The 27,024-nt window shown below is 40.1% G+C and overlaps 1 protein-coding gene across 5 annotated transcripts in view; it reads right to left on the reverse strand.

The window, feature by feature from the left end:
- Nucleotides 1–27,024, reverse strand: part of RNF38 (ring finger protein 38) — a 123,714-nt gene that overhangs the window by 68,906 nt on the left and 27,784 nt on the right. For all 5 annotated transcript variants that reach the window (XM_089913399.1, XM_089913398.1, XM_089913397.1 and 2 more), the window contains exon 2: nucleotides 1,714–1,784. In XM_089913399.1, the coding sequence (XP_089769525.1) occupies nucleotides 1,714–1,784 (71 nt within the window). The remainder of the gene's footprint in view (nucleotides 1–1,713; nucleotides 1,785–27,024) is intronic.

Raw genomic sequence — 27,024 nt, forward strand, 5'->3', positions numbered from 1 at the left:
GTATCCTGATATATTCCCTAAGTGCCAAGAAACATAGCTGCCTATCAACAAATATTATTTGCTGACTGAATCAGTTGAATCAATTATAAATATAGTCAAGAGACCCTAATCCATTCTCTCCATTTCCCTCTGGTAAACCATCATAAATATATGCATGGTAGGCAGGAGAGGAGAGCAGTCTCTGACAGTTCTTTGATCTGCTAATCAAGTGACAAAAATCCCTAAAATTTCTCTGCCCTCCCCCCATGTATTTCAGGAAAGATCCCATCCTAAAAGCACAAGATGAGTCATACAAAGATTCAGAAATTAGGAGGAAAACCATTTTAAAGTAGATAAAAAGTATCTGACAGAAATGGACAGAAATCTTGTCTCTTGACTCTAAACCTGGAGACAGAACAGAGAATAGTCTGGCTTCTCCACTGTAAATGAACAATGGATAGAGGCATATTATACCTAGCTGCGGAAAGAAATTTTAACCCCCAAACATCTTTACAATGATGTAACACAATTCTTTGTAATATTACTGACCAAAAGTGATTTTGCCTTTTCTATCAGTCTTATTTTCAAATGCTCGTCTAAAATCTGTGGTATACTGAATTTTAGGGAGCTAACTATATAGTCTAGAAGTCTTTTTCAGTGGCTTGCTTCTAAAAGAAGTTAAAAGTTAAACCCATGCCTCTGGATTATTATCATAATAAGAGAGAATCTGGAATACTAAAATCATACCTCTCTCTCTGTAAACAGACTGAAATCTGACTGAGCAAAGCTCACAAAGACAGAGAGAGCAACACACAGAACAAAAAGGCCATCTGGAAAATCCCAATGATCAACCAACATCTTGATCAAGCTCCAACAGGATGAGGGAGGAGGATCTTGATTACAACAGTGCAGAAAAACAGCACTTGGATTGGTCTGCCTGGGGAAACTACCAGGGGGCTGATACATTCCTGCATACAAGACACAGGAAATGGGCGGGAGACCACTGGAAACTGATGATGGAAAAGACTAAATTTAAGCCCATCCAATATCAGCAGCCAGAGGTTCCAAACACCAAGCCCACATTAGTATCTACTTCAAGGGCTGGGCCATCAAGGGTGCTGATGAGCACTGGAAAGCCCCCAAAGACCAGTTTCTTTAGAGATAAAAAGAACAGAAGCAAAATACCAAAAGTCTGGACCTGATTTAAAAAATAAAAAAGGCCCAAAGCAGGATTCTTTTGCATGAATCAGACAGGTTCCACCGTCATTCCTCAACATTTAAATTGGGCTTTGGAAACAGCCAAAAAAAAAAAGTAAGCATGAGAATAAGCCATAATACAATCAACTACAAAACAAACCAAATTGGAATGTCTGAGATATTTCAAATTGAAAACAGACACAAATTGCTGAAATAGTTATCAGCTTTGGGAGCACCTGTTCATATATTAAGATAATCCATCCAGGCTGTGCAGGAAAAGAAGAAGCGCAGTGACAGAGACAGGAATGGGGGTAAGGAAATGCGTTATCAGGAGTCCAGCCCACCTCCTGGGAATTATCTGCAAGTTTTCTGGAGCAGTCTAGTGAGCTGGCACACAAACCAGCAAGGCTCTCTGCATCTCAACATTGTGCCCCCCAAGTCACACTCTTCTGCCCCTACGACCAGTTATGCAAGTGAATCCAGTGATGTAAGGGCAGCATGCATTTTCACCATTGTAGACATCAACACGGACCTCACCTTGTCACTGTCATCATGACAAATGTGGTCGTGATGGATGGACTGGCACTGAAAAGAAGCACCAACACTACCTACAAGAGAAAGGGAGGAAAAGTTAAGATGCAGTAATTCCTTATATTTAAACGGCTTTACCAGTTAAAAGTGCCTTTATATCCATCATCCCATCTAATCCTCAACAATACTCGGAAATAGGCAGGATAGGGGTTGTTATTCATGCAGTTTGAGCAAAACAAAACACAGAGAGGCTGACTTGCACAACAGAGCAGTCAGTGAAGTTGCAGGTCTGAAACCAGAACCCCATTATTCAAACCCCTAATTCACCACTTTCTACTACACTAAGTGGTTAGTTTTCAGAGTAAGGCCACCTAAGTAAGCACAACAGCCTTCAATAAGGCAAACTTCTATTTAGAAAAAAGTATACTGCTTTTCAGACTACACAGTTTCTTTGAGAAAAAAATTGACCCTATAAATTTTCAGCATACAAATAACACAATCTAATACACAATCGTAAGATTATAAATAGGTTTTTATTACTTTAAAAAATACATTTTTAATATACACAACCATTTGTTAATTTGAAGAACTATCTCCTAATAACTGCTCTATGACAACAGTGACATTTCTAACCAACAGGAAAACAAATGACATTTAAAAAATAATCTTGGAGTAAGAAAAACCTTCTGAAAGATGATACTAAAACAAGAAGGTATAAATGAAAAATCAGCATGCATGACTGTGGACCAAAGATGAGCAAAACCCATTCTCCCAATGTATGAGAATTCAACCTTGGGTTAATCCCTGTTAACCTGATTAAACAGCATACCACCTATGTTACCTGGCAACATTTCTTAAGATAGAAATTACCAAATTAGTAAATTGCATCTGGACTGGAAGTACAATAGCCACTTAGTAGGAAGCCACATTCTTTAACTTCTCTGAGTATGGTGACATGTTACCTAATTAGGCATGTCCTGGCAAAAGACCCTGGAAACTATGCCCATGGAGTTCTCTGCACCACACAATGTGGATCTCATCTCTTTGAACCTAAGCTGTGAGAAGAGCACTTCAGACCTAAGCTGTGAGAAGATCACTTCAGAAAGAATGAACTGCTGCAAGGACTCCCACTGTCTTACTGATAAGTTATAGCTTCTGTCCTATATTCTTCTGAATAAATGTTGCCAAGTGAGACCTATGGTGGTTTTACCAGTCTGAATGTGCAAATGTTTAGCTGAACCTAAGAAAACATCCCCCTGTCACTCCTGCGGACATTACACTGACAAATAAAATTATAAAATTTACAATGCCATCAAATCAGATGTCCAATTATTCTATATGCTTGAGAAAGAATGCTGCCAACTAAACTTTGACACATTTTCTTAATAATAAAAATTTTGGTTTTACACTTATTGAAATAACTCTTTTAGACTTTAAAGGCAGATTTTTATCATATATTACTCTTATGCATTCATAAAAAGAAAATGAGAAAATAACTGGTTATAACAGAGAAAATTATTAAAAACTACAAAGGATAAGTAGTCCTAGGGGAATTCCCTGCAGGTCCAGTGGTTAGGACTCTGCGCTTTCTTTCACTGCCGGGAGCCCAGGTTCAATCCCCAGTCAGTGAACTAAGATCCTACAAGGCTCGCAGCATGGCCAAAAAAAAAAAACAATAGTCCTTACTAGATAACTTTACCAGATAATTTCTTCAAATGTACAGAATCAATAATCCCAGTGACAGTGACTATTCCTAACTTCCCAATATAAACTGTTGTTTCCCAACTCATTTTATATAACATTGATTATAAAATATAAAAAGGATCAAAATAAGAAAACAACCTCACTGAAACACAGGAATAAAAATACTAAATAAAGTTGTAGCATACAGTATATGTGTGTGTGTATGTGTGTGTGTGTGTATATATATATATATATATATATATATACACAGCATACTGACAGCATATGTAATATAGTGTGTCACTATAATCTACTCAGCCTGATTCCTTAACTAATTCAATAAAAGAAAATTTATCAACAAAGTATTAGCATAAAAAAACAATTTTAAAAAGTTTGATCACATCAAAAGATCTTTCTAATTTCTATTTCTCAGAAATATTAATAAGCTTAACAAGTTTTTGCCACTGGATGACAATTCTGGGAAGGATGAGATGGCGGAAGGTACAGGTGCCAAAAAGTTACAATTATGGATAAGAATAATATAAACCATAGAGTTCCCACTGGTACTGATAACAGTTAACATCATTTAACATATTCAACAACCATAATTTGGAAGAAAGAATATATATACGACAATGTCCCCAAATACTAAAATCTCCTGGGATAGTAGAATGACAAATCTAATCACAACATAAACTATTCTGTCAAAAATTTGGTAGGTGAGAGCTTCCCTGGTGGCACAGTGGTTAAGAATCCGCCTGCCAATATGCAGAGGACATGGATTCGAGCCCTGGTCCGGGAAGATCCCACATGCCACGGAACAACTAAGTTCATGCGCCACAACTACTAAGCCTGCACTCTAGAGCCTGCGAGCCACAACTACTGAGCCCAAGTGCCACAACTACTGAAGCCCGTGCTCTGTAACAAGAGAAGCCACCGCAATGAGAAGCCCACGCACGGCAACGAAGAGTAGCCCCCGCTGGGCGCAACTAGAGAAAGTCCACGTGCAGCAACGAAGACCTAATGCAGCCAAAAATAAAAATAAAATAATTTTTTAAAAAATCTGAATTATAGGGGCTTCCCTGGTGGCACAGTGGTTGAGAGTCCGCCTGCCGATGCAGGGGACACAGGTTCGTGCCCTGGTCTGGGAAGATCCCACATGCCGTGGAGCGGCTAGGCCTGTGAGCCATGGCTGCTGAGCCTGCGCGTCCGGACCGTGTGCTGCACAACGCGAGAGGCCACAACAGTGAGAGGCCCTCATACCGCCAAAAAAAAAAAAAAACTTTATTATTAAAAAAAAAATTCAGTAGATGAGTTTCAAGGAGTTAGTAAAAATTATACTTTCAGTCTCCTATTAGTCTAATATCATGTAATACTAAAGTTAGACTGGTGAAAAGAACCCTAAGAACTGATGATTATAAGCATACATTTAGATACCTTTCAAAGAGGTACCAAAACAGACATTTATCTTACTCTTATGCAAAACCGTTGTATTTAACGTATCATGTTATGTGTGTTTCTCTTGGACACAATGTAAGAAAAATGAAACTTTGTTAGAAATAGTTCACATAATACCATCTAATAACTGTGAGGGAGACCACCATTTGGGACCATTGTCAAAAACTTGGACTCCATGTAGTTGGAAAGATGAAGGTTGAGATACATTATTTAGCAACTTAAAAATCTCTTCCAAAAGAGAGTATTAAAAATAAGTGAACAGACATCCACATACAAAAGAAAGAACCTAGACACTAACCATACACCTTTCACAAAAATTAACTCAGAATGGATCATAGACCTAAATGTAAAACACAAAACTCTAAAACTTCTAGAAGATAACAAGAAAAAATCTAAGTGACCTTGGCTTGACACCAAAGCATAATCCATCAAGAAAAAAATGGTAAAATGGACTTCAATAAAATTAAAAACTTCTGCTCTGTGAAAGACACTTAAGAAAATGAAAAGACAACGCCACATGCTGCTAGAAAATATCTGCAAAATGTGTATCTAATAAAGGACTGATAACCAAAAGTATTCAAAGAACTCTTAAAATTCAACAGTAATGGAAATTCCCTGGTGGTCCAGTGGTTAGGACTCCGTGCTTTCACAACGGGACCCTGGTTTGACCCCTTGGGGAACTAAGATCCCACAAGCTGTGTAGCCAAAAAAAAAAAAAAAACCGAAAAACAAAACTCAACAGGAAGAAAATAGAACCCAATTTTTAAATGGGCAAGGTTTCTCTCTTTGATTTTTTCCCCTGAATATCAGAATTCACTCCTTTGCCACAAAGGGAAGGGCCCTTTGCTGGAAAACAATGCAGAAGCATCCTAGAGGCAAATGAAAGCACAAAAGCACCAGTTTCCCTCTCCAGCTGTCCCTGCCCCATAAGAAAAAGAATGTAGACAGATCACTCAAACTGAACTCCTGAAGAATAAAATACAGATCGTAAGCAACTTTGGATAGCTAGTCAGGGAAAGAAGCACACAGAGGCAAAAGAAGAAACCTTCTATACTAAAATAAAGGAGCCAATTTTTGAAAATTGAAAGAATCTAGCCAAACATACATTAAATGACAGTGTTTACCACGGGTTTTCTGATTTTTTTCAAATGCATTTTATAAAGTTATTATTCCTGCTCAAGAACCTACCCTGGTACTCTACCACTCAAGGCATAAAGTCTGAATCCTCCACTCCCCATGAGAAATATGGCAGGATGCTTCCATGCAGACCAGGCTTGCTCCTCCACCTGGTGAGCACTCAGCGCTCTCCTCACACCTGCATGATAGTTCTCTCTCTAGGTTCTTAACCAAGACTTACAAGGGAATAAAATTTTATCTTTATTTTCATTAACTTGAAACTAAATGTAAAAAATCTACTCTATTATGAATACAACAACAAACCACGTTAGGATTGACAGTACCTGCGATTTTGTCTCTAATAAAAACCACATATATTTTCATATAATACAGTTGCTGGAGGTATACTGCAATATCATTTACACTTATCATTACTTTAAATTTACAATAGCTATTAGGCCCACTGCTAGAATGTGTTATTTAATACATTAAATATAATAACAAATATATTTTTATCACAAATTAGTTTTTAATATTTTGATAACTACATTCCAGTATGATTGGTTTTCTTTGTAATCTCATGTATTTTATTTTATGCAATTAAAAGTATTCTCCTGGAGAGGGGCCTATAAACATCTGATTACCAAAGGAGTCCATGACACACCCAAAATAGTTACAAACCCCCAAAATGGTTAGCAGAAAGTGCTGGGACCAGAGGGAGAACCAGATCAGGAGCATTATAAGGGAAAATAGATGTGCAACATCTTGGGAAGAGTCAGACAAGTATGTGAAATCGACGGAAGAGAACAGAAGTGAGGGCTCAAGTCGGGGTATGAAGCCCGTAGTTTAGAACTAGGAAACACAAAGACGTCGAGGTTGAAACAGCGGTGGCAAGTGGAGAAGTTTCTGAGCAACTGCCAAGAATATCAGATAGTGTTTTAAGTCCACAAGGGTAAAGGTAGTGAGGTAAAGCAGAGACATTATTTGTCATGTTCCCGGAGACCACTATACTGCAAAATCTAATGGTCAATTCTGAATCCTCACCTTTCTTGATCTACCGGCAGCATTTGACCCAGCTGACCCTACTCTCCTTCGTGAAACCCTTTTCTTCACTTGGCCTCACAAAAGCTTCCTACGTCACTGACTGCCACTCAGTCCCATTTGCTGGATTCTCATCTTCCCATTACAAAGGTTGGAATGTCCCGAGGATCAATCCTCAGACTTCTCTTTTCTATCTATATTCACTCCTTTAGTGATCCCAACTAGTCCCGTGGCTGATGACACCGAAATCTTTATTTCCAAGCTCTGACTCTCCCACCTCCCACCCCAAGGAAACCCAGATTTCCATATTCTGCTACCTATTCGAAATCACTTAGATATCTAAACAGCATCTCAAACATAACATGTCCAAAACTGAGCTCTTGATCTTCTCCTCTAAACCTGCCTCCAGTTTCAGTAAATGGCAGAACTATTCACCAGCTGCTCTGGCCAAAACCCTTGGCATCTTCCTCAACTCCTCTAATTCACATCCCACATTTGATGAGTTGGCAAATCCTGTTGGTCCCACTTCAAAAATGTGCCTGAAATATAACTACTCAGCATCATCCACTGCGGCTACCCAAGCCAAACCCTGAACTAATGCAACGGTTTCCTTAGTGGTCTTAGTTCCACTCTTTCCCCATGAACTTTCCCTACCTCCTCCCCAGTCGATTCTCCACGTAGAATGACCCTTTTCAAGGTTCAGACAGATCATGTCATTCCTCCTTTGAAAATCTTGTTCCGTCTCTCACTCAAAATAAAATACGAAGTCCTTACTCCTTGGTCTATGAGGTCTCACATGACCTGGGTATCCTAGACCTTTCTGATGTCTCCTACCTCTTCTTCTTTCCTAAAAGGGAACTAAAACACAATAAACACACCTGTAGCAAATTATCATGCTATTATGTTATAACCTTAAGACACTGTCAAACAACACCATTTCTTCATATGCAGTAATAAGGCCTCTTAGTGCCAGGCCCATCTAGAATCCACACCCTCTTTGTTGACATGCAGCATGGTTTTCCAAATGTCATGTTCTCTCAAGGATAATTGGAATGTATCAATAACTGAAGCTCTTCTGCATATTGCTTTCAAGAAAAAAAACGTTGTACTGAGTTTGTGAAACATTAACATATAATCTTCTTAGATAAACATCAGCAGAAAACCATTGTTGAGATATATGCATATTCCTAGAAATCTGGGTATAAAAAACGAGGGGCATTAAACCACAAAACTGAACTGCAGAGACTTGGGCAAAATGTGCACATCTCTTTAAAAGTGGTTAGGCTCTTTAAGTTGTCATGAAAATGTGGCATTTTGAGCACTGTTAGAATTATTCCTCAATGTGCACATGTGAGGATGGGGGTTTGCACTGTAATAGTAGTGGGTTAATCTAGAAGTATGAAGTGAGCCCCTCTCAAGCATTTCCTAGACTCATTTTTGGTTTTGTTTGTTTTTTTTGGCCGCACCAGGCAGCTTGCGGGATCTTGGCTCCCTGACCAGGCACTGAGCCCAGGCCCTTGGCAGTGAGAGCGTGGAGTCCTAACCACTGGACGCCAGGAAATTCCCAAAGATTTGAGGATTTAAAAGTAAAGGTTTTGAGCTACAAAAGTGGACAATGGGGAGAGCAATAGCACCAACCTAAGCACCACATGCTTTCTGAAACCTGTTCTACAGGACCAAAAGCAGCTCCCACTGGCCAAACTTTTACCAGTTTAAGCATTAAAAACAACAACAACAAGAAAAGACTGTAGCTAACCAAAACACATATCAATGAAAATCTGGGAGTCCCTTAATAGCAACTTTTTAAAACTCATGCATTTATCCTACCTTTTAGAGTAACTGAATAGCCCTAGTTCTACATTGCAGAAGAATGCCAGCTAATAGATACAGAAGGGATTTCAGAATTAGAAAACATCATTTTGCAAGCCCCATAAAACTGTTGATTCAGGCAAGGGTCACCAATTAGGCTAAAGTCATTAAGTGCATGGTTGATGGGGGTTTGTAAAGTGCCAAAGTAACGCCACCCACGTTATCTATGGTTGCACGGAGAACCTAACTACACTGTAAAGAGACCTAATCCCATCACCTTAATCCAATGGCCAATCTTGGCATCGTTAACAGTGGGCCAACCAGATGTGACTTCTGATGTGATACACTGTGAAATTCAGACATAAGCTCTGTTTGGCATCCAAGCAAAAAATACTTTCCTTGGCTCCATCAAACTATTGGATGTAATTGGCAGTTTACAGGAAATACAAGGGATAGACATCACAGGAAGCAATCAGCTCATCCAAAAGTTGGTTCTGCAGGAGTTCTCAATAAGTCGGTGTTATTATTATTATAAAATGAAAAAGAAAAGATAGGAACTGTGCTAGATTAAAAGAAATTAAAGGAAATAGATACAATGTGCATACCAGATTGCATATTAGTTTAAATAAACTAGTTAAAAAGCATTATTTGGGAGAGAATTGGAAAAATCTGAATATGGTAAAATTAGATGAGATGAAAACTTACTGAAATAAAATGCTAACTTAAAAAAAAAGCGGAGCTTCCCTGGTGGCGCAGTGGTAAAGAATCTGCCTGCCAATGCAGGGGACACGGGTTCGAGCCCTGGTCTGGGAAGTTCCCACATGCCGTGGAGCAACTAAGCCCGTGTGCCACAACTACCGAGTCTGCGCTCTAGAGCCTGCGAGCCACAACTACTGAGCCCGCGTGCCACAACTACTGAAGCCCGTGCACCTAGAGCCCGTGCTCCGCAACAAGAGAAGCCACCGCAGTGAGAAGCCCGTGTACCACAACGAAGAGCAACCCCCACTCGCCGCAACTAGAGAAAGCCCGCGCACAGCAACGAAGACCCAACGCAGCCAAAAAGAAAATAAAAATAAATTTATTTTAAAAATAAATAAGATTTAAAAAAAGCGGAATAGAGAATATGAATACTATGCTTTCATGATGGTTAAATAAAAATGTATATGTGTACACAGATATACAAAGGAAACGTTCAGAAGAATATACACCATGATACTAACAATGGTAATCCCTGGGTAACAGGAGGAAATTTTTTTCTTATTTTTGCTCATTAAAAAAAGGGCCTAGGGCTTCCCTGGTGGCGCAGTGGTTGAGAGTCCGCAGAGTCCGCCTGCCGATGCGGGGGACACGGGTTCGTGCCCCGGTGCGGGAAGATCCCACATGCCGCGGAGCGGCTGGGCCCGTGAGCCATGGCCGCTGAGCCTGCGCGTCCGGAGCCTGTGCTCCTCAACAGGAGAGGCCACAACAGTGAGAGGCCCGCGTACCGCAAAAAAAAAAAAAAAGGGCCTAGCTCCAAGGCTAGCTCCCAAGGAATACTAGACCAAATAGGACAAACAAACTCAAGAAAAAAGACTCAAAAAAAAAAAAAAAAAGAGGGAATTCCCTGGCAGTCCAGTGGTTAGGGCTCCTAGATTCTACTGCAGGTGGGGCACAGGTTCGATCCCCAATTGGGGAACTAAGATGCCACAAGCCACACAGCAAGGCCAAAAAAAAAAAAAAAAGAGGACTCCAACAGCACCCCCATGACCATGAGCAGGATTCTTGAGGTTAATTATCCATTATCTTCTATCTCCTTTGAGACCCTGTCTACAAAATAATCTTGGTGGCAACTGTTAGGATGTTCTGCTAAGATGCAACCGTTAGCTTAAGTGTAGGCAGGGATATTTTTACTCCATTCTTTTTGTTATTAAGCTCCAGTCCAAATCTGTAATGGCTTCTGACAAAAGTACCTTGGAGAAGGCAGTTGAGACCAACCTATGAGCGCTTACCTGGCTCGTTCATGAAACCCCTCAAAGGTGATGTCTCTCTCCTCTCCATCCCATCCTCCCCCAAACACATACAGAGAACTGGTAGTAGAGACATAGATAGAATCACTCGCCTGGCCTGGCTCAAGGACAGCATTGGGCAGGTAAGGACTGAACCTCATGCCTCAGTGATCTACCTAGGGCTTTTTATACACCAGTTAAGTACATGAGATGATGATCAAGGCTTAGAACAACTACTGTCCACACATCCCAAGGAGGTCAAGTGATTAACTAGGGTCACAAGTGGGCCAAGATGGAAGTCATGTCTCAGACAGAATCTCCTTGATAATCCAAAGACTAGCAAGGGAGAACTCAATTATGCATTGCAGCAGATGGATTTATAAGTTCCAGCAAGGAGACAGTAAAATTCAGATAAAAGATGCTAGGTCTTACACTGCTTTTAGATTCTTTAGGACACTGGTACAGACCCTTGCACATAGTGGGTATTCTATAAATTTAATTAATTATTCTGAAATCTGGTCCCATTTTCTGAGGTATTAACAACCCTTCCAAATCAGTCTTTTGAAAACTTAATTAGCCTACCAGCCACCACAATCCAAATAATTGGCATAGATACTAAAAAGCATCTGAACTCAATCAATAATATAAAAAAACCAAACAGCTACTTTTTTGTTCATTCTACAATAAGACAGACAGGTAGACTTTTTAAAAATCCACCCCCAGGAACTTGCCTGTACTTTATAAGTAACTGTCACTGTAATTACTGTCCAAAAGAGACTCTCAGCACTTAAGTCTAATTTTTTGGTTCTGCTCCCATCTACTGTTTATTCAGGGCTCTTTTCCTTTCACTCTAGCAGAAAGAATTTTTTTTAAGTGCCTGATTTTGTAGCAGGACACGAAAACATATTGAGCCTTATCCAATACTTGGCCTGGGGGCTGCTACACTCTGCAACATGATCTCTCTGGGTTTTAATCACATCACTTGCAGCAGCCTTCACAACTGCTACGGGATACCAGAGTCTATGGCACGGCTTTGAAGGAAAGTGCCAGGAAGGTTCCGAGTTTTAACAACCAACAATTTCCATATGTCTGCTCCAAAGATTTAAGTATCAACCAATTGTTAAAACCCAACTTTATTTACACATCTATCCTCAATGCTTCAAACTTTCTCCAAATGAACTTACAAAACAGGCTGCACTATTTTTAGAAATCTTACTTAAAACTTACTAGACAAACTCTATTAGCTAATAATACACTTTAAGACATTATTAGGGACTTCCCTGGTGGTGCAGTGATTAAGAACCTGCCTGCCAATGCAGAGGACATGGGTTCAATCCCTGGTACGGGAAGATCCCACATGCCATGGAGCAACTAAGCCCGTGCACCACAACTACTGAGCCTGTGCTCTAGAGCCCGTGGGCCACAACTACTGAAGCCTGTGCACCTAGAGCCTGTGCTCCGCAACAAGAGAAGCTACCGCAATGAGAAGCCGGCGCACCACCACGAAGAGTAGCCCCCACTTGCTGCAACTAGAGAAAGCCCGCATGCAGCAACTAACACCCAAAGCAGCTGAAAAAAAAAAAAGACATTAACGTAAAGTAAATGTTGATAAATAACATGTGAGGAAAAAGCCAGTCTTACTCTGTAAGTGACGATCAGTTGCTTATTTATTTTTACAATAAGTAATGATACTTCTAGCTACCTAGAGCAGAAAATTCAATTTCAGAGTCTCAGGATGTTTTGTTTTAAACAATTTTGTTTAAACAATGTTTTGTTTTAAACACATACCATTCAATTCATCCATTTAAAGTATAAAGTTAAAAGTTTTTTTTTTTTTAGTATATTCACAAAGTTGTGCACCCATCACAATTTTAGAACATTTTCATTACCCTAAAAAGAAACCCCAGGCCATTACCTCCTTTTCCCCTTCTATGAGCCCCTGACAATCACTAATCTAACTTGTAAATATGCCTATTCTGGACATTTCATATAAATGAAATCATAAAATGTGGTCTTTGTAACTGACTTCTTTCACCTAGCTTAATGTTTGTTTGCAAGGTTCATCCATGTTATAGCATGTTATCAATTCATTTCCTTTTTATGACTACATATTCCAGTGTATGGATAACCATTCATCAACTGATGGACCTTTGGGGTTGTTTCCACTTCAGAACTATTGTGAATAGTGCTGTTATGACATTCATTTTTGGGTCGATGTTTGTTTTCATTTCTCTTGAGTGGAACTGTTGGGTCATATGTACCTCTACTCAACCTTTTAAGGAACTGTTTTCCAAAGTGGCTGTATCATTTTACAATTCTACCAGCAATATACAAGGATTCCTCTAGTTGTTTCTTGAATAGAATGATCCTTGGAGTCAGACCTAGATATAGTTCAGTCATTTACTGAATATGTGGTCTAAGGCATGTCATTTAACATATCACATGCCTTCCTCATCTCTAAAGTGGGAAGAGTAATATCTACTTATACCTACTTCACAGAGTTGTTCTGAGGATTATTATTAAGAGTAAATATATAAAAATGCTCACAGCACAGTGCCTGGCACATTGTAATTCAAGAAATGGTGTTATAAATAACACTTCTATTCAAACCAAGGCTGCTGATTTTCCTGTGAGACACTGCCTAACTCCTTAATTTTTTGCTAGAACTCTTTCATCGCACTCATCACACTGTAATTTTTTGGTTACATGTCTGTCTCTCCAACCAGACCATAAGATCCTTAATTTATCTTTTCAATTCTGGCAGGTAGCACGTTTCCTGGCTCATGGCAGGCACTAGGTAAATGCAGAAACAAAGGAAGGCAGAAAGGAAATAAAAGAGTGAAAGGCGGGGGTGAGGTGGGGAGGAGAGGGGAACAGAAAGCAAAGGAAGCCTTCCTGATTCGTCCCCTCCCTTCCCTGGTCTGCACTTTAATCAGTCTCTCTACCCTCCCACCCTCTGTGAGATTTAATTATGCCTTCCTCCTTTCTCCCACACAAGCTGCTTAGGCCTCATAATATGTTTTGTACATAATAGTTAAACACATAGAAATTTGATTTCCCCTTCTGGACTATATTTTCTTTGGAGTCAGACACTGAGCCTTATTCATCTTTATAACTTCTATAGAGCCTAATGCCAAGTTTTGTACATAGAAAGCCCTACTAAAAAAGTTTACTGAATATACAAAGACTTTGTGCAATTGATTAGCTCTGATTTTATGCCTAACAAAGGATCAACCAAGTGAGGCAAGGAGTATGCTTCAGCTGGATAGATGCAACAATACACAAGCTGAGGGAAGTACCCTTACTTCTCGCCCTCAAGGATATAATTCTTGAATTGTCCATTTTAAAGAGAGCCCTGAGCATTTGCTGGACACCTACTCTATACCAGACACCTATGTACAAGACACAACAAAAAGCAAGCAAGACCCCTTGCTCTATGTAGTTTACAGCTCAGTGGAGAGCATTTATCTTCTATCCTGAAGGTTCTAATCTCATTCATACTCCAGAAATTTCATCTCTGCAATTGCTTCATTCATTAAGTATTTATCAAACCCTCACTGTGTCAAGTCTATCCTAGGGACATGGGATAAATAAGACAAGGTCTCTGCCCTTCATTTACCTTATATTTTAACCAATTCTATAAAGACGCATTTCCCAGTCAACTCTGTGAAATGCCATCATGTAAAAGTAACACATGCACATAAGTTTAAAAAATAAAAAAGAATGAAGTGGTTTATGATGAAAAAAGAACTCTTCTACTGCCCACCCCCCCAACCCAGTCTCCCTTCCCAGAGGCAAGTATCTCAAATCTTCTACGCATTTCCTCCAGTACTGACCTCAATTTTCCTACATAATATGCATATATGACGATTGTTTGGCTATCAAATTTTATGAGTTATTTATTGAATTTCTGTCATGCCACTATCAGATGACTAAACTCTTCCATCCCTCCTGTTTCACTTCCTATCTCACCCAGTCCTCCAACATAATTATGTCACATTTTGTGTTTGTATCAAAATGATAGTCATAGAAATTTCAGAAACAGATAAGCCCTCCTAAGAAGAGTAGGGTTTTCTAGGCAACAAATATCATCTAGTTCTTTGCAATTCTGTGTTTTCTTACCTAGCAGGACTTAGAGATTTTTATTTCTTAAAAAATATAACCTGTTTCAGAAACAGACTCACAGATATAGAGAACAGACTTGTGGTTGCCAAGGGGGAAGGGGGAAGGGGGAAGGGAGAGGGATGGACTGGGAGTTTGGGGTTAGGAGATGCAAACTATGACATTTAGAATGGATAAACAACAAGGTTCTACTGTATAGCACAGGGAACTACATCCAATCTCCTGGAGTAAACCATAATGGAAAAGAATATAAAAAAATAATGTATATATGTGTATAACTGAGTCACTTTGTGTACAGCATAAGTTAGCCCAACACTGTAAATCAACTATATACTTCAATTAAAAAAAAATTCTCTGACTTGCCTCAAAAAAAAAAAAAAATCACCTGTTTCAAAATCGCAAAACAATTCGTTTAAATATTAAGCTTCCCACATAATGCTGTCAGCTCCTAATGCTAAAGATAGCCTTCTGAGGGTATATTCGTAATTGTGTAATAACGTTTTATAGATGAATCTTCCACTAAAATTAGGCTTTTATCACTCCTAAGTGGTAGCAGGGTGTTCTGTTTTGTTTTTATGAGGAAGGTACCAAAATGTGAAGAGTGAGTAGAAAACTAAAAAATTGGGGAAAGTTCATTGCAAAGTATCCAGGGATGTACTAAATGATCTCCATGGGAAAGCTGACATGAAACTCATGATCCAAACGAAAAGAGAGCCCAATTCAGTTTGGAAAGAGCTAAACCACTCAGCTCCTTTTCTGAAACATGACTGCCCATTATTAAAATAGTAATGATAAACTTAAATAGCATATTTTGAATTATCATCTTAGATTCATTTATATCCATTTTTTCCTTCTGTAATGTGTGGAAGATATTCTAATTTACAGAAGCATAATCAATAGCAGGAAACAGACACAATAAGATTAGCACTAAAGAATGGGAACATAAGAATAAATAATATAAAAATGAATAATCATCCATCTTTTAGCCTTGCCATGGCAACCTGGGCCACTAATCTTTGAAGTTTGTTTCCTGACCTGCTAGATCTGAAAGAAAGCAGCTTCTACCACCAGCAAAAAGTCAGGCCCTTCCTTTTTCCCTTTTCGTTGCCCCTACACAGCTAAACATTGAGGAAGCAAACAGGACAGGAATGGCTACTTAAAAGTCCACTTAGGCTGCAGTGGCACATGGCCAGCCCCTCCCTCCCTCTCCTGGCATTTCAGCTGATCAGGGCAAGAAAAGTGAGAGAATTCATGCGTCAATCTTTTTTTTTTCCATGCGTCAATCTTACTATGGAAGATGCCACTTCTCACCCAGCATCAGATGGGTCACATGTATACTATCTGCTTTTTTTCTCAACAAATCTTACAATTAAAATATCTTCTTATATCAATTCTTGGTTATCTATGATGATGTTAGTGAGACCAAATATAAATGCCAGTATGTAAAATCAACTCAGAGGAAAATCTACCTAAGCTTGGTCAGTTACTGTTGTATCTTGCCCAAAATTATTCGCACATCCTTAATTGTAAAATATTTATCCTCCATCCGGGTAACTAATCCTTTCCACCTGAATTCAAACCTTTCTAAGGGCAACACTCTAAAGTCCAGTGTTGTTCACTTATCACCTGATGAGTGATAAGCCAATTAATGCTACCTGCTGTCAGACTGAGCTTGGTGCTGGAAGGAGGGTAAAGGCAGCAAAAATATGGTCCCCATCTTCAGGCAGCTTTCAACCTACGAAGGGAAACAAGGCCTAAATATCAGAGGTTGACCCTAAAATAGCTGGTCAAGAAGTTTTACTTCGGACTGTAAGTGAATGGTTTTTAACAGATCCTCTCAGGTTCACTACTCTAAAATCAAGTATTCAAGATTTCTCCCCCCACACTTCATCCCAATCCCCTTACAAGCAGGAAGAGCTTCAGGACATACAGTACAGTACAGAGAAGAGCTTTCACTGAGCTGAGCAAAAGGCCTGGAGGTAGGAAAGCACGCTCATTCTCAGATACATTTACTTCCACAAAGCCAAAGAGGGAGGGGGTGGGGCAAGTGTCAACGCCATTCCTAACTGGAAGGAAAAAAGTTCCCTCTACCCAGCTGGCTAGGTAAGAGGCCTGACATCTTCCCCTGCTTGGGTAGAGATGCCCTCTCTCTTGCTCTCACTACCTTAGGGTGCCATGGCCTGGGGGAGGGCAAAGCAATGCACAAGGTAAAAAGTTTTACAATGCAGACCTCAGAAGCTTAAGAATTATTATTAGGTGCATGTATCTTTTTGAATTATAGTTTTTGTCTGGATATATTCCCAGGAGTGGGACTGCTGGATCATATGTTAATTCTACTTTTAGTTTTCTGAGGAACCGCCATACTGTTTTCCACAGTGGCTGCACCAACTTACATTCCCACCAACAGTGTAGGAGGGTTCCCTTTTCTCCACCCCCTCCAGCATTTGTTATTCAAAGACTTTTTATTGATGGCCGTTCTGACTGTTGTGAAGTGGTGCCTCACTGTAGTTTTGATTTGCATTTCTCTAATAATTAGAGATGTTGGGGCTTCCTTAGTGGCACAGTGCTTAAGAATCTGCCTGCCAATGCAGGGGACACAGGTTTGAGCCCTGGTCCGGGAAGATCCCACATGCCGCGGAGCAACTAAGCCCGTGTGCCACAACTACTGAGCCTGAGCTCTAGAGCCCATGAGCCACAACTACTGAGCCCAAGAGCCACAACTACTGAAGCCTATGCGCCTAGAGCCCGCGCTCTGCAACAAGAGAAGCTACCTCAATGAGAAGCCTGTGCACCACAACGAACAGTAGCCCTCGCCTGCTGCAACTAGAGAAAGCCCGCACACAGCAATGAAGACCCAACATAGCCAAAAATAAATTAATTTATTTAAAAAAAAAATTAGCAATGTTGAGCATCTTTTCATGTGCCTATTGGCCATCTGTACTTCGTCTTTGGAGAAATGTCTACTTAGGTCTTCTGTCCATCCCTATGTTCGTAGCAGCACTATTTACAATAGCCAAGACATGGAAACAACCTAAATGTCCATGGACAGATGAATGGATAAAGAAGGTGTGGTACATATATACAATGGAATACTACTCAGCCATAAAAAAGAATGAAATAATGCCATTTGCAGCAACATGGATGCAACTAGAGATTATCATACTAAGTGAAGTACGTCAGAAACAGAATGACAAATACCATATGATATCATTTATATGTGGAATCTAAACTATGACACAGGGACTTCCCTGGCATTCCAGTGGCTAAGATTGAGTGCTTCCAATGCAGGGGGTGCAGGTTTGGTCCCTGGTCGGGGAAATAGGATCCCACATGCCGTGCAGTGCAGATAAAAAATAAAAATAAAAAAAAAGTAAATAAACTATGACACAAATGAACCTATCTATGAAACAGAAACAGAATCACAGACACAGAGAACAGACTGGTGGTTGCCAAGGAGGATGGGGTTGGGGAGGGCTGGAGTGGGAGGTTGGGGTTAGCAGATGTGAGCTTTTATGTATAGGATGGATAAACAACAAGGTCCTACTGTATAGCCCAAAGAACTATATTCAATATCCTATGACAAACCATAATGGAAGATATTTTTTTACAAAAAGAATATAGATATAACTGAATCACTTTGCTGTACAGCTGTAATTAATACAACAGTGTAAATCAACTATACTTCAATTTAAAAAAAGAATTATTAATTAGACATTTCTCTCAGCCTTGAATACTGCTACATAGTATACTGCTACTCTCTAACCCACAAACTAGAATAGGAGATAGAATGAGCCACAGGGGCCAATTCCTATTGCCATATTTCAAATCTACGCAGAATAGAGCTATGCATGAAAAGCAACAGAGAGGAAAACTACAGAACTACAAATAAACAAGAAGTGAATTTTAAATTAGAATATGAAAATTATATTCAAGCTAATTCTAACAACATCACTGGCAGAAAAAAAATTTTTTTTTACTTGCTAATAATATATTTAGACTTAGAAATGAGAAGTGGAAAAGGAGCAAGGTTTTGTGATGACACAGGCTTGGGTTTTAACCCTTGTTCTTTCATTCATGGGCTGTGAGACCTTGGGCAAATGAGCTTCAATTTTTTTCCTTACCTGGGAAGGGGTGTTAACACCTATGACACAGGTTGTTGCAAAGTTTATACGACGTATGTAAAAAATTTAGCACTGTGTCTGGCACAAAGGGGGTTAATAAGTGGTTATTCTTATAATATATCAAAGAAAAAGTTAAAGTACCAACCTCCTTTTCCAGACCTCCAGAAATTGTCTGGCATAGTCTGTAACTAGGAAAATCTTACCAGTATCCATCAATATGAAAGTGGTTAAGTAAATCATTGCTATTCCTTCCTATGATCTACTTATTATACAGCATTCCTAAAAGTTACTGACATAGAAAGGCCACCAAGATATATTGTTAAGTGAAAAAAAGCAAGCTGCATAACAATAAATACAATAAGGTCCAATTTATCTGGGAATATATACAAACTGTTAACAATAATTATCCTTGAAAAGGATAATGGGACTGGAGGTATTTACATATTTTATATTGTTTGCATCTTCAATTACAAGCACTACTTGCATAATTGAAAACTAATAACAAAAGAGAAAAAGGTATTACCTGTATAATTAAAATGAAAATTACTCGTACAAAGCACTTGTATAACCCCAGATACTGATTTAACCTCTCTACCCAAAAACATGTTTTTCCTAAAGTAGCTCATGATCTGACACCCCATGAGCAGACTTATTTTTGGTTCCATCTGCCAGCCAATCTAACACAGCCCAGGCAAAGCTGGGCATGGCTCCTTTAACCACGATAGTGGCTAGGAAGTGGTAGAATGGGATGCTGGTGTGGGTAGACGAGAAAGTGGTAGAAGAAATTATGAGAAAGAAACAACGAGCACCCTTCTCTATTTCATACCGTACTGTTGGGGTTACAAAATGGTCTCTGCCCACATTGGTAGGCACCTATTGTGGCCTCAGCCATCCATATGACACATAGCCAAACTCGCCAAGCTGCTAAGTAAAGATGTAACTTATGGGCTTCCCTGGTGGCACAGTGGTTGAGAGTCCACCTGCCGATGCAGGGGACATGGGTTCGTGCCCCGGTCCGGGAAGATCCCACATGCCGCGGAGCGGCTGGGCCCGTGAACCATGGCCGCTGAGCCTGCGCGTCCGGAGCCTGTGCTCCGCAACGGGAGAGGCCACAGCAGTGAGAGGCCCGCGTACCGAAAAATAAAAATAGAAAAAAATTAAAAAAAAAAAAAAAAGATGTAATTTCATTTAGCAGGCTTTTTACCTGTTCAGGGTTACTCTGCCAAATCTTTCTTAACATTGAATCATATCACCTTGGATGGATTCCAAAACTATTTTTCTCATCTCATTTTATTTTGTCAGACACTACAAACAGTCCAACATACATTCATAAAAACAACCCTCAATAAAAAACTTGTACACCTCCTTCAAAATGGCTTGCTTTGGGAAGTTAATTCTAACGCTAAAAGATGACTCCAAGTCCATCTAAATCAGCCTATGAAGCAGCCTTCTGTTCAAAGAAATCACAGCTACTTAAGGAATGACTACCTTCAAGAAAGATTATTTCCTATTAAATCATTTGTGCTTCCAAAATGATTTACAGTGAAGATTAGGTGGTACTAATAGCTGTTACCACTGAATGTTAGCCTACTCTTAGACACTAAGGATGATATATTCTTGTATGTATTATACTTTATTGAAACATCAATTCATAAAACTCTTTCCTAACATATAACTTTAACATTACCATTCCTCTACATAGGAACTGTCAATTGTTTTCTGATACTTATAAGATTAAAAAGTCAAATTTCTCAATCAGGCATTCAAAGTCCTATACAATCTGCCCTGGTCAATCTTCCTGGTCTCATCACTACCAACATCTTACCAAAGCCTTTTGCTCAAGCCGGCTTGAACTTGAGTTCAAGTTCCTGTTCTTTGAACTCATCTTCATCTGCCTCAATTTCTCAAGTCAACACATTTTAAAAATCCTACCTGAATTCTGCCATCTCTCAATACTCACCTCAAACCTCAAAAAAGCTAGCATCATGTTCCCTATGAACATTTTAGCAATGATTACCACTGGGGTTTAGGGGATCATTAAATAAAATCCCTTCCTCCCAGCTACCTACCTACCTACCCACTTCTGGAATAATTGAGAAACAAGACAGAAAAGTCAAATAGATGGAGATCAAACTGTCAGCTTTATTATAGGTAAAGCTCATATTTCTAAATGTAACTTAAAGGCATAGCAACAATGTCTTCCTAAAACTTCACCCAAGAACTGAGCTAGGGCTTCCGTGGTGGCGTAGTGGTTAAGAATCCACCTGCCGGGCTTTCCTGGTGGTGCAGTGGTTGAGAGTCCGCCTGCCGATGCAGGGGACACAGGTTCGTGCTCCGGTCTGGGAAGGTCCCACATGCCGCAGAGCGGCTAGGCCCGTGAGCCATGGCCGCTGAGCCTGCGCTCCTCAACGGGAGAGGCCACAACAGTGAGAGGCCCGCGTACCGCAAAAAAAAAAAAAAAAAAAAAAAGAATCCACCTGCCAATGCAGGGGACACGGGTTCGAGCCCTGGTCTGGGAAGATCCCACATGCCGCGGAGCAACTACGCCCGTGTGCCACAACTACTGAGCCTGTGCTCTGCAGCCTGTGAGCCACAGCTACTGAGGCCCACACCTAGAGCCTGTGCTCCACAACAAGAGAAGCCACAGCAGTGACAAGCTGGTGCTCCACAACGAAGAGTATCCCCCGCTGGCCGCAACTAGAGAAAGCCCGTGTGCAGCAATGGAGACCCAATGCAGCCATAAATTAATTAATTATTTTTTTTAAAAAAGAACTGAGCTAATTCACCAGCGCAATCACAGTCACAGTCGGAAAACCACAGGTTTCCCCACACAGAGGTCAGTTTCTGGAAAACATAGAGGAACAGGCTACCGGTACCTTGTTCCCCAGGAAAGGAGAGAGGAGAGGGACTGAGAGCTAGGCCCTGACTAGTTCCTTGCCCAAACTATCCAATAAGATCAGCCACTCCTCCCTGGACAAAGATGGGCCAAGGGAATTACATGGAGTGATATTCCTCTACACGGAAACATGAATGTAGGCTGAAAGAGATTTCCACCCTTCAAAAAACTGCTTATATAACTTTATTAGCAATTTATCAAACACAGACCTATGCCACTTCTTCTATAGATGACTTAAAATGTTATTTTTATGTAAGACTTTTACTGTTTTTATGTACTTACTATGTTTGTTATCTCCAAGTAGATTTTAAGCTCCTAGTGGGCAGCATATTAAATGGATTGTCCACAGGCATAGCAGTGGCAAGATTTAGAGTGAGGATAGCAATACTATGAACCAGATGACAAAAATCTCTCATGAATTGAGGGGAACAGGATGAGAGAAATGTCTGTGCCAGAAGTTTTAGTGGATGATCACAAAGAGGGGTAAAGGCAATATTGTATAAACCTCAAAGACAGGTTTTTACACAAAGGTATTAAAGCAAAGGTAGGAAAGTTGCAAGAGTAAGAAAAATGACAATGCTGCTGTATATATACTTACATTAAAAAGTAAAAACAAAGCAATTTAATCTTTATATCGTTTATATGCACAATACGACAACCACTCAGTTGCTGGGACACGGTAGACTCAAATGACAGTTGGAAATCACTACAAGCAGATAAAAAGTCTCAATTAACATACATAGCCAGAAAATTGTTTCAAGCTATCAAACTTTATAGATCTGAAAGCAACGAAAAGAACATCATTAAAATGCAAAGAAGAAATGAATTCAAACATTGAAAAGCAGGCATAACCACTGAACTGAAAACACATTCCTTAAGATGGCAAACAGACTCGTCCACCTGGCTTTCGCGACTGATAGAGGCAGAGGTGCTCAGGGAGAGCATGTGGAGAGGAGAGGAGAGGCCTCAGATGAGAACCTGGTGAATATACCATGGAAGACGGGCTGCAAATGCAATGTACAGATGCTAGACGACGACAAACGAGTGAAGTGCACAGCATGGAGCCAAAGCACTGGAGCAAACATGTGCCCCTCCCAGAGGAGCAGCTCTGAGGATCACTGCCACAGGGGAACGGCCACCCAGTGCAGCCAGGTCACTTCCCCCCAAAAGTTACATTCAAATTCTTAATATAAAATATTATATTTTTATTATTGGAAACTACTATAAACATTTTCAAAACACAATGAGGGCCAAATAAAACATGTCAACAAACCAGATTTGAACCACAGATTGCCAGTTTGCCACTGCAGATTTGAGGCATGAACAAAGAAAAAGCCACCAAAGCACCTAAAAAGAAATACAAAACAGAGACAGTGAATGATCAGGACAGAACAGTTCACTGAAGCAAAGGCAGAAGGATTTCAAGAATAGTGATAAACAGGAAGTTCAACTAAAAATCAAGGCTGAAAAGTGTCCAAAGAATTCAATTCACTAGAAATTCACTGATAGAATAAAGGCCTGGAAGAGACAATAACCTGACAGCTACTTTGTAGCAGTAAACTGCCATTTTTGAAAACTCAGGGTTCAGAAAATTCTGCTAATCTAACAAAATTTTCTGCATATCCCTGATTAAAAATCAAACGTAGACCGTGGCTTTACAAATACTACAACCGTATAGTTTAGCTTTTCAGAAGAAAAAAAAAGTAAAATCTGAATAAACAAAGGAATACTCTCCCTCCCCTCCCCAAATGCTGTTATTTCTCTTTATTAACCTGAAAACAAAGCATGATTTCATACAGCTTTAAGAACCATTCTCCTTTCTTTTGACAGCCAGCTCTGAAGATCACTTATGATACACTCTGGTTAATGCATTATCCTTTAGGCCCCAGCAAATTCTGCCTAGATCACAAAGGCTCACATCTCCTAAACTACACTGGCTGACCCAGGACACATGGTGCCTCACCAGGGCTCAGCATCCACAAGGGTGGACCACCTCATTCTTTCTTATCATGGGACAGCATGTTATGATGATACTCCCACCCTAGAATGGCAGAGAGGGTACACACAAATGATGTGACTTAGGAACACTCAAAGACAACTTATCAACAAGAACCAACAAGTAGAGGCAAACAACAACAACAAATTCCATATGGGAAATTAATCATGAGATCCTTTCTGAGAAAATTTATACATGGCAGAGAAACTGAACATGGTTAGGGAAACAGACAATAGAAATACAAAGTAGATTTCATGGCCACGTGTCCCCAACTTTGAGAGAAAACATTTTCACATAATTTTTTTCTTTTTAATAATGGTTACTTATTAACTGAATAATTAAATGAACTTATTTATCACTTGTTCCAATCTCTTTCATATTCATAGTTCTATAAATCGAGAAATCCTCTGTCAGACGGCATACACAATTTGAGATTGGATAACGTTATGGTTGCCATATGTATCAAAGCAATGGAGGCTACAACACTGGTATAAAGATGCTTACAAATAAATTATGGAGTTGGGATGAGAGAAAGTGTAAGCAAACAGTCCATGCTAAGACAGGGAAGTCAAGCCATAGACCAGAAAGACCTGGGGAGGGTAAGAGGGACAGAACCAGCTATTGAAAGACTCTCCTTAAGCACAGTGGCACATGGCTCTCTGAAAGCCAGGCTACAACTCCTTAATCCAGGTTTTCAACTCAGAACTTCTGAGTGTCAGCTGATCTCAAGGAGTGTCACAAAACAATAAACACCAGCAGTGAACATGTTCCTTTACAAAAACAACTCACACCTTTAACATGTCACCTGAAGTGACAGCCTACAAAAGATGTATTGAAATTCTTCCCCCTTTCATCCAGGCTTGAAACACATCACCTTGAAGTGGAACATGAGAGCCAGTCCCACACAGTGCAATGCTTAGGACTTCAGTTGCCTAGTCCTCCCATACTCATTCTGCCTCTAAACTAGTCCTTGTTTTCCTTCCTCCCCTTCCCCCAAAGTTTTGGCTCTTGCATAGAAAAGTCCACCAGGCTTTGTGATGCACTAAAAACTCACATGCTGCTCTGTGTTGTCCACATGCACAACTGGACCTCACTCATGTCAGGGAGTTTCTCTGTGAAACAGCCCTCAAAAGTCCTAACTATGCTAACAGCCTCCAGGCAGGACTTCTGGCCCTTCAAGCACAGGCTCTGGCAATGTTGCACTGATTTTTATCACATGAAGGGTTATTTTCTGTTCCTGGAGTTTTAGGGCAAGGAGTTAATATAAAGGCTCATAAACAAAGTGAGGATTTTCCTGACAATTTCTTAAGAGCTGAGGACAATGTGAATTCAGTACAGTAGTTTATATGAAATGCTTTTTTTTTTCTCCCCTATGCTTCTTGGAAAAAAAATTTTGAATAAGGGAATGGTTTGGAGACAACTGTTTATTTCTTTGCCTTAAAATAAAAGTGAAATCTAAAAACCGTTCATTATAAAGTTTAAATGATGCACATTAGACTGATTAAGCTCTGTGATGAAGTGTGGTTAGAAATTTTGACTCCAGTCTCATCACTGTGCCTGAATAGCATGATCTAGATACTCCTCTGTGCTGCCACAGACCTCTGCATAACACGTCAAAACACATCACAACGCTTTGCTTCTCCTGCTACACCATGACCTGCGTGACAACAGAGCCATGACTTAATGTTTTGCTAAACCAAGCCCAACACAGTGCTGGGCACATAATAGATGTTAAATAAACACTTCTGAACGGAAAAACACGATACTCATTCTGAATTCAGAAGACAAATTTCTAACTAAAATTCTGCTATCTCTGAAGGATTCCAAATTAGCAATAAATATCTACACACCTCAAGCCCTAGATGTGTGGGCATTTGGTAATGTGATGTTAGTAAATGTTAAGTAAAAAATGACCTGATAAAATAGATAACAAAGGAAAGGAATAAGCCCTTAGAGAAGCAAAGAAAATACAAGTGTACTTTATGGACTCTGAATTTTTTTTTTAAACAATCATTTCAATTTTTAAAAAATTTATTTTATTTTATTTTTGGCTGCGTTGGGTCTTTGTTGCTGCATGCAGGCTTTTCTCTAGTTGCGGCGAGCGGGGGCTACTCTTCCTTGTTGTGCGCGGGCTTCCCATTGCAGTGGCTTCTCTTGTTGCGGAGCACGGGCTCCAGGCTCACATGCTTCAGTAATTGCAGCACGTGGGCTCAGTAGTTGTGGCTCGAGGCTCCAGGGCGCAGGCTCAGTAGTTGTGGCGTACGCGCTTAGTTGCTCCGCCGCATGTGGGATCTGTCCGGATCGGGCTCGAACTTGTGTCACTTGCAGTGGCAGGCGGATTCTTAACCTCTGGGCCACCAGGGAAGCCCTGGACTCTGAATTTTGGAGCCCCCTTAGCAGGCTTGGGATTCAAAACAACTATTGCATAAGTAACAGAAATGTAAACCCAGAAAGGAAATGGTCTTGCCAACTACCTTTTACTTTCTCTGTTTTCTTTTCAAACCCAATAACCTTAGGACCAAGGCCAAGAAGAAGCTTGAGATTTCCACATTCAAAAATCTATTAACTGTATTGAGACCTAAATAAAAATTTATTCATGTGAACTTCAAAATTGGGTTTGTTTTCACTATGTGCATAATTACCGTCATGGGCAACCAAGAGTAGCTGCTTCTATCCTAAGAGTTTTTTTTAACTAAAAGCATGGAAGAGGGTGATTCTTCATTGCAATATTGAAGCCTACATTCAGCTTAACAGCTCTGGATGGCACTGCTGAAAGGAACCTTTAAAGCTCATCAGATCTAGGGAATTTCTTGGCGCTCCAGTGGTTAGAACTTCACGCTTCCACTGCAGGGGGCATGGGTTTGATCCCTGGTCAGGAAACTAAGATCCCACAAGCTGCACGGCGTGGCCCGCCCCCCCCTCCCAAAAAAATCTACCTCTACCAGTTTCCACTGAGCACAAAACTGAGGTCCACTGAGGTCAAGATACTTGCCCTGGGGCATAAAGAGAGCTAATGGGAGAGAAAGGGCAGAACAGGTCTTAAAGCTGAGTGAAGCCAGTGATTTACTACCCCAAACCATCTCTCTGCAG

Source organism: Delphinapterus leucas, chromosome 6 (genome assembly GCF_059928025.1).
Source record: "Delphinapterus leucas isolate spDelLeu-1000000601 "Yukka" chromosome 6, BTC_Dleu_Yukka2, whole genome shotgun sequence".
Taxonomy (NCBI): domain Eukaryota; kingdom Metazoa; phylum Chordata; class Mammalia; order Artiodactyla; family Monodontidae; genus Delphinapterus; species Delphinapterus leucas.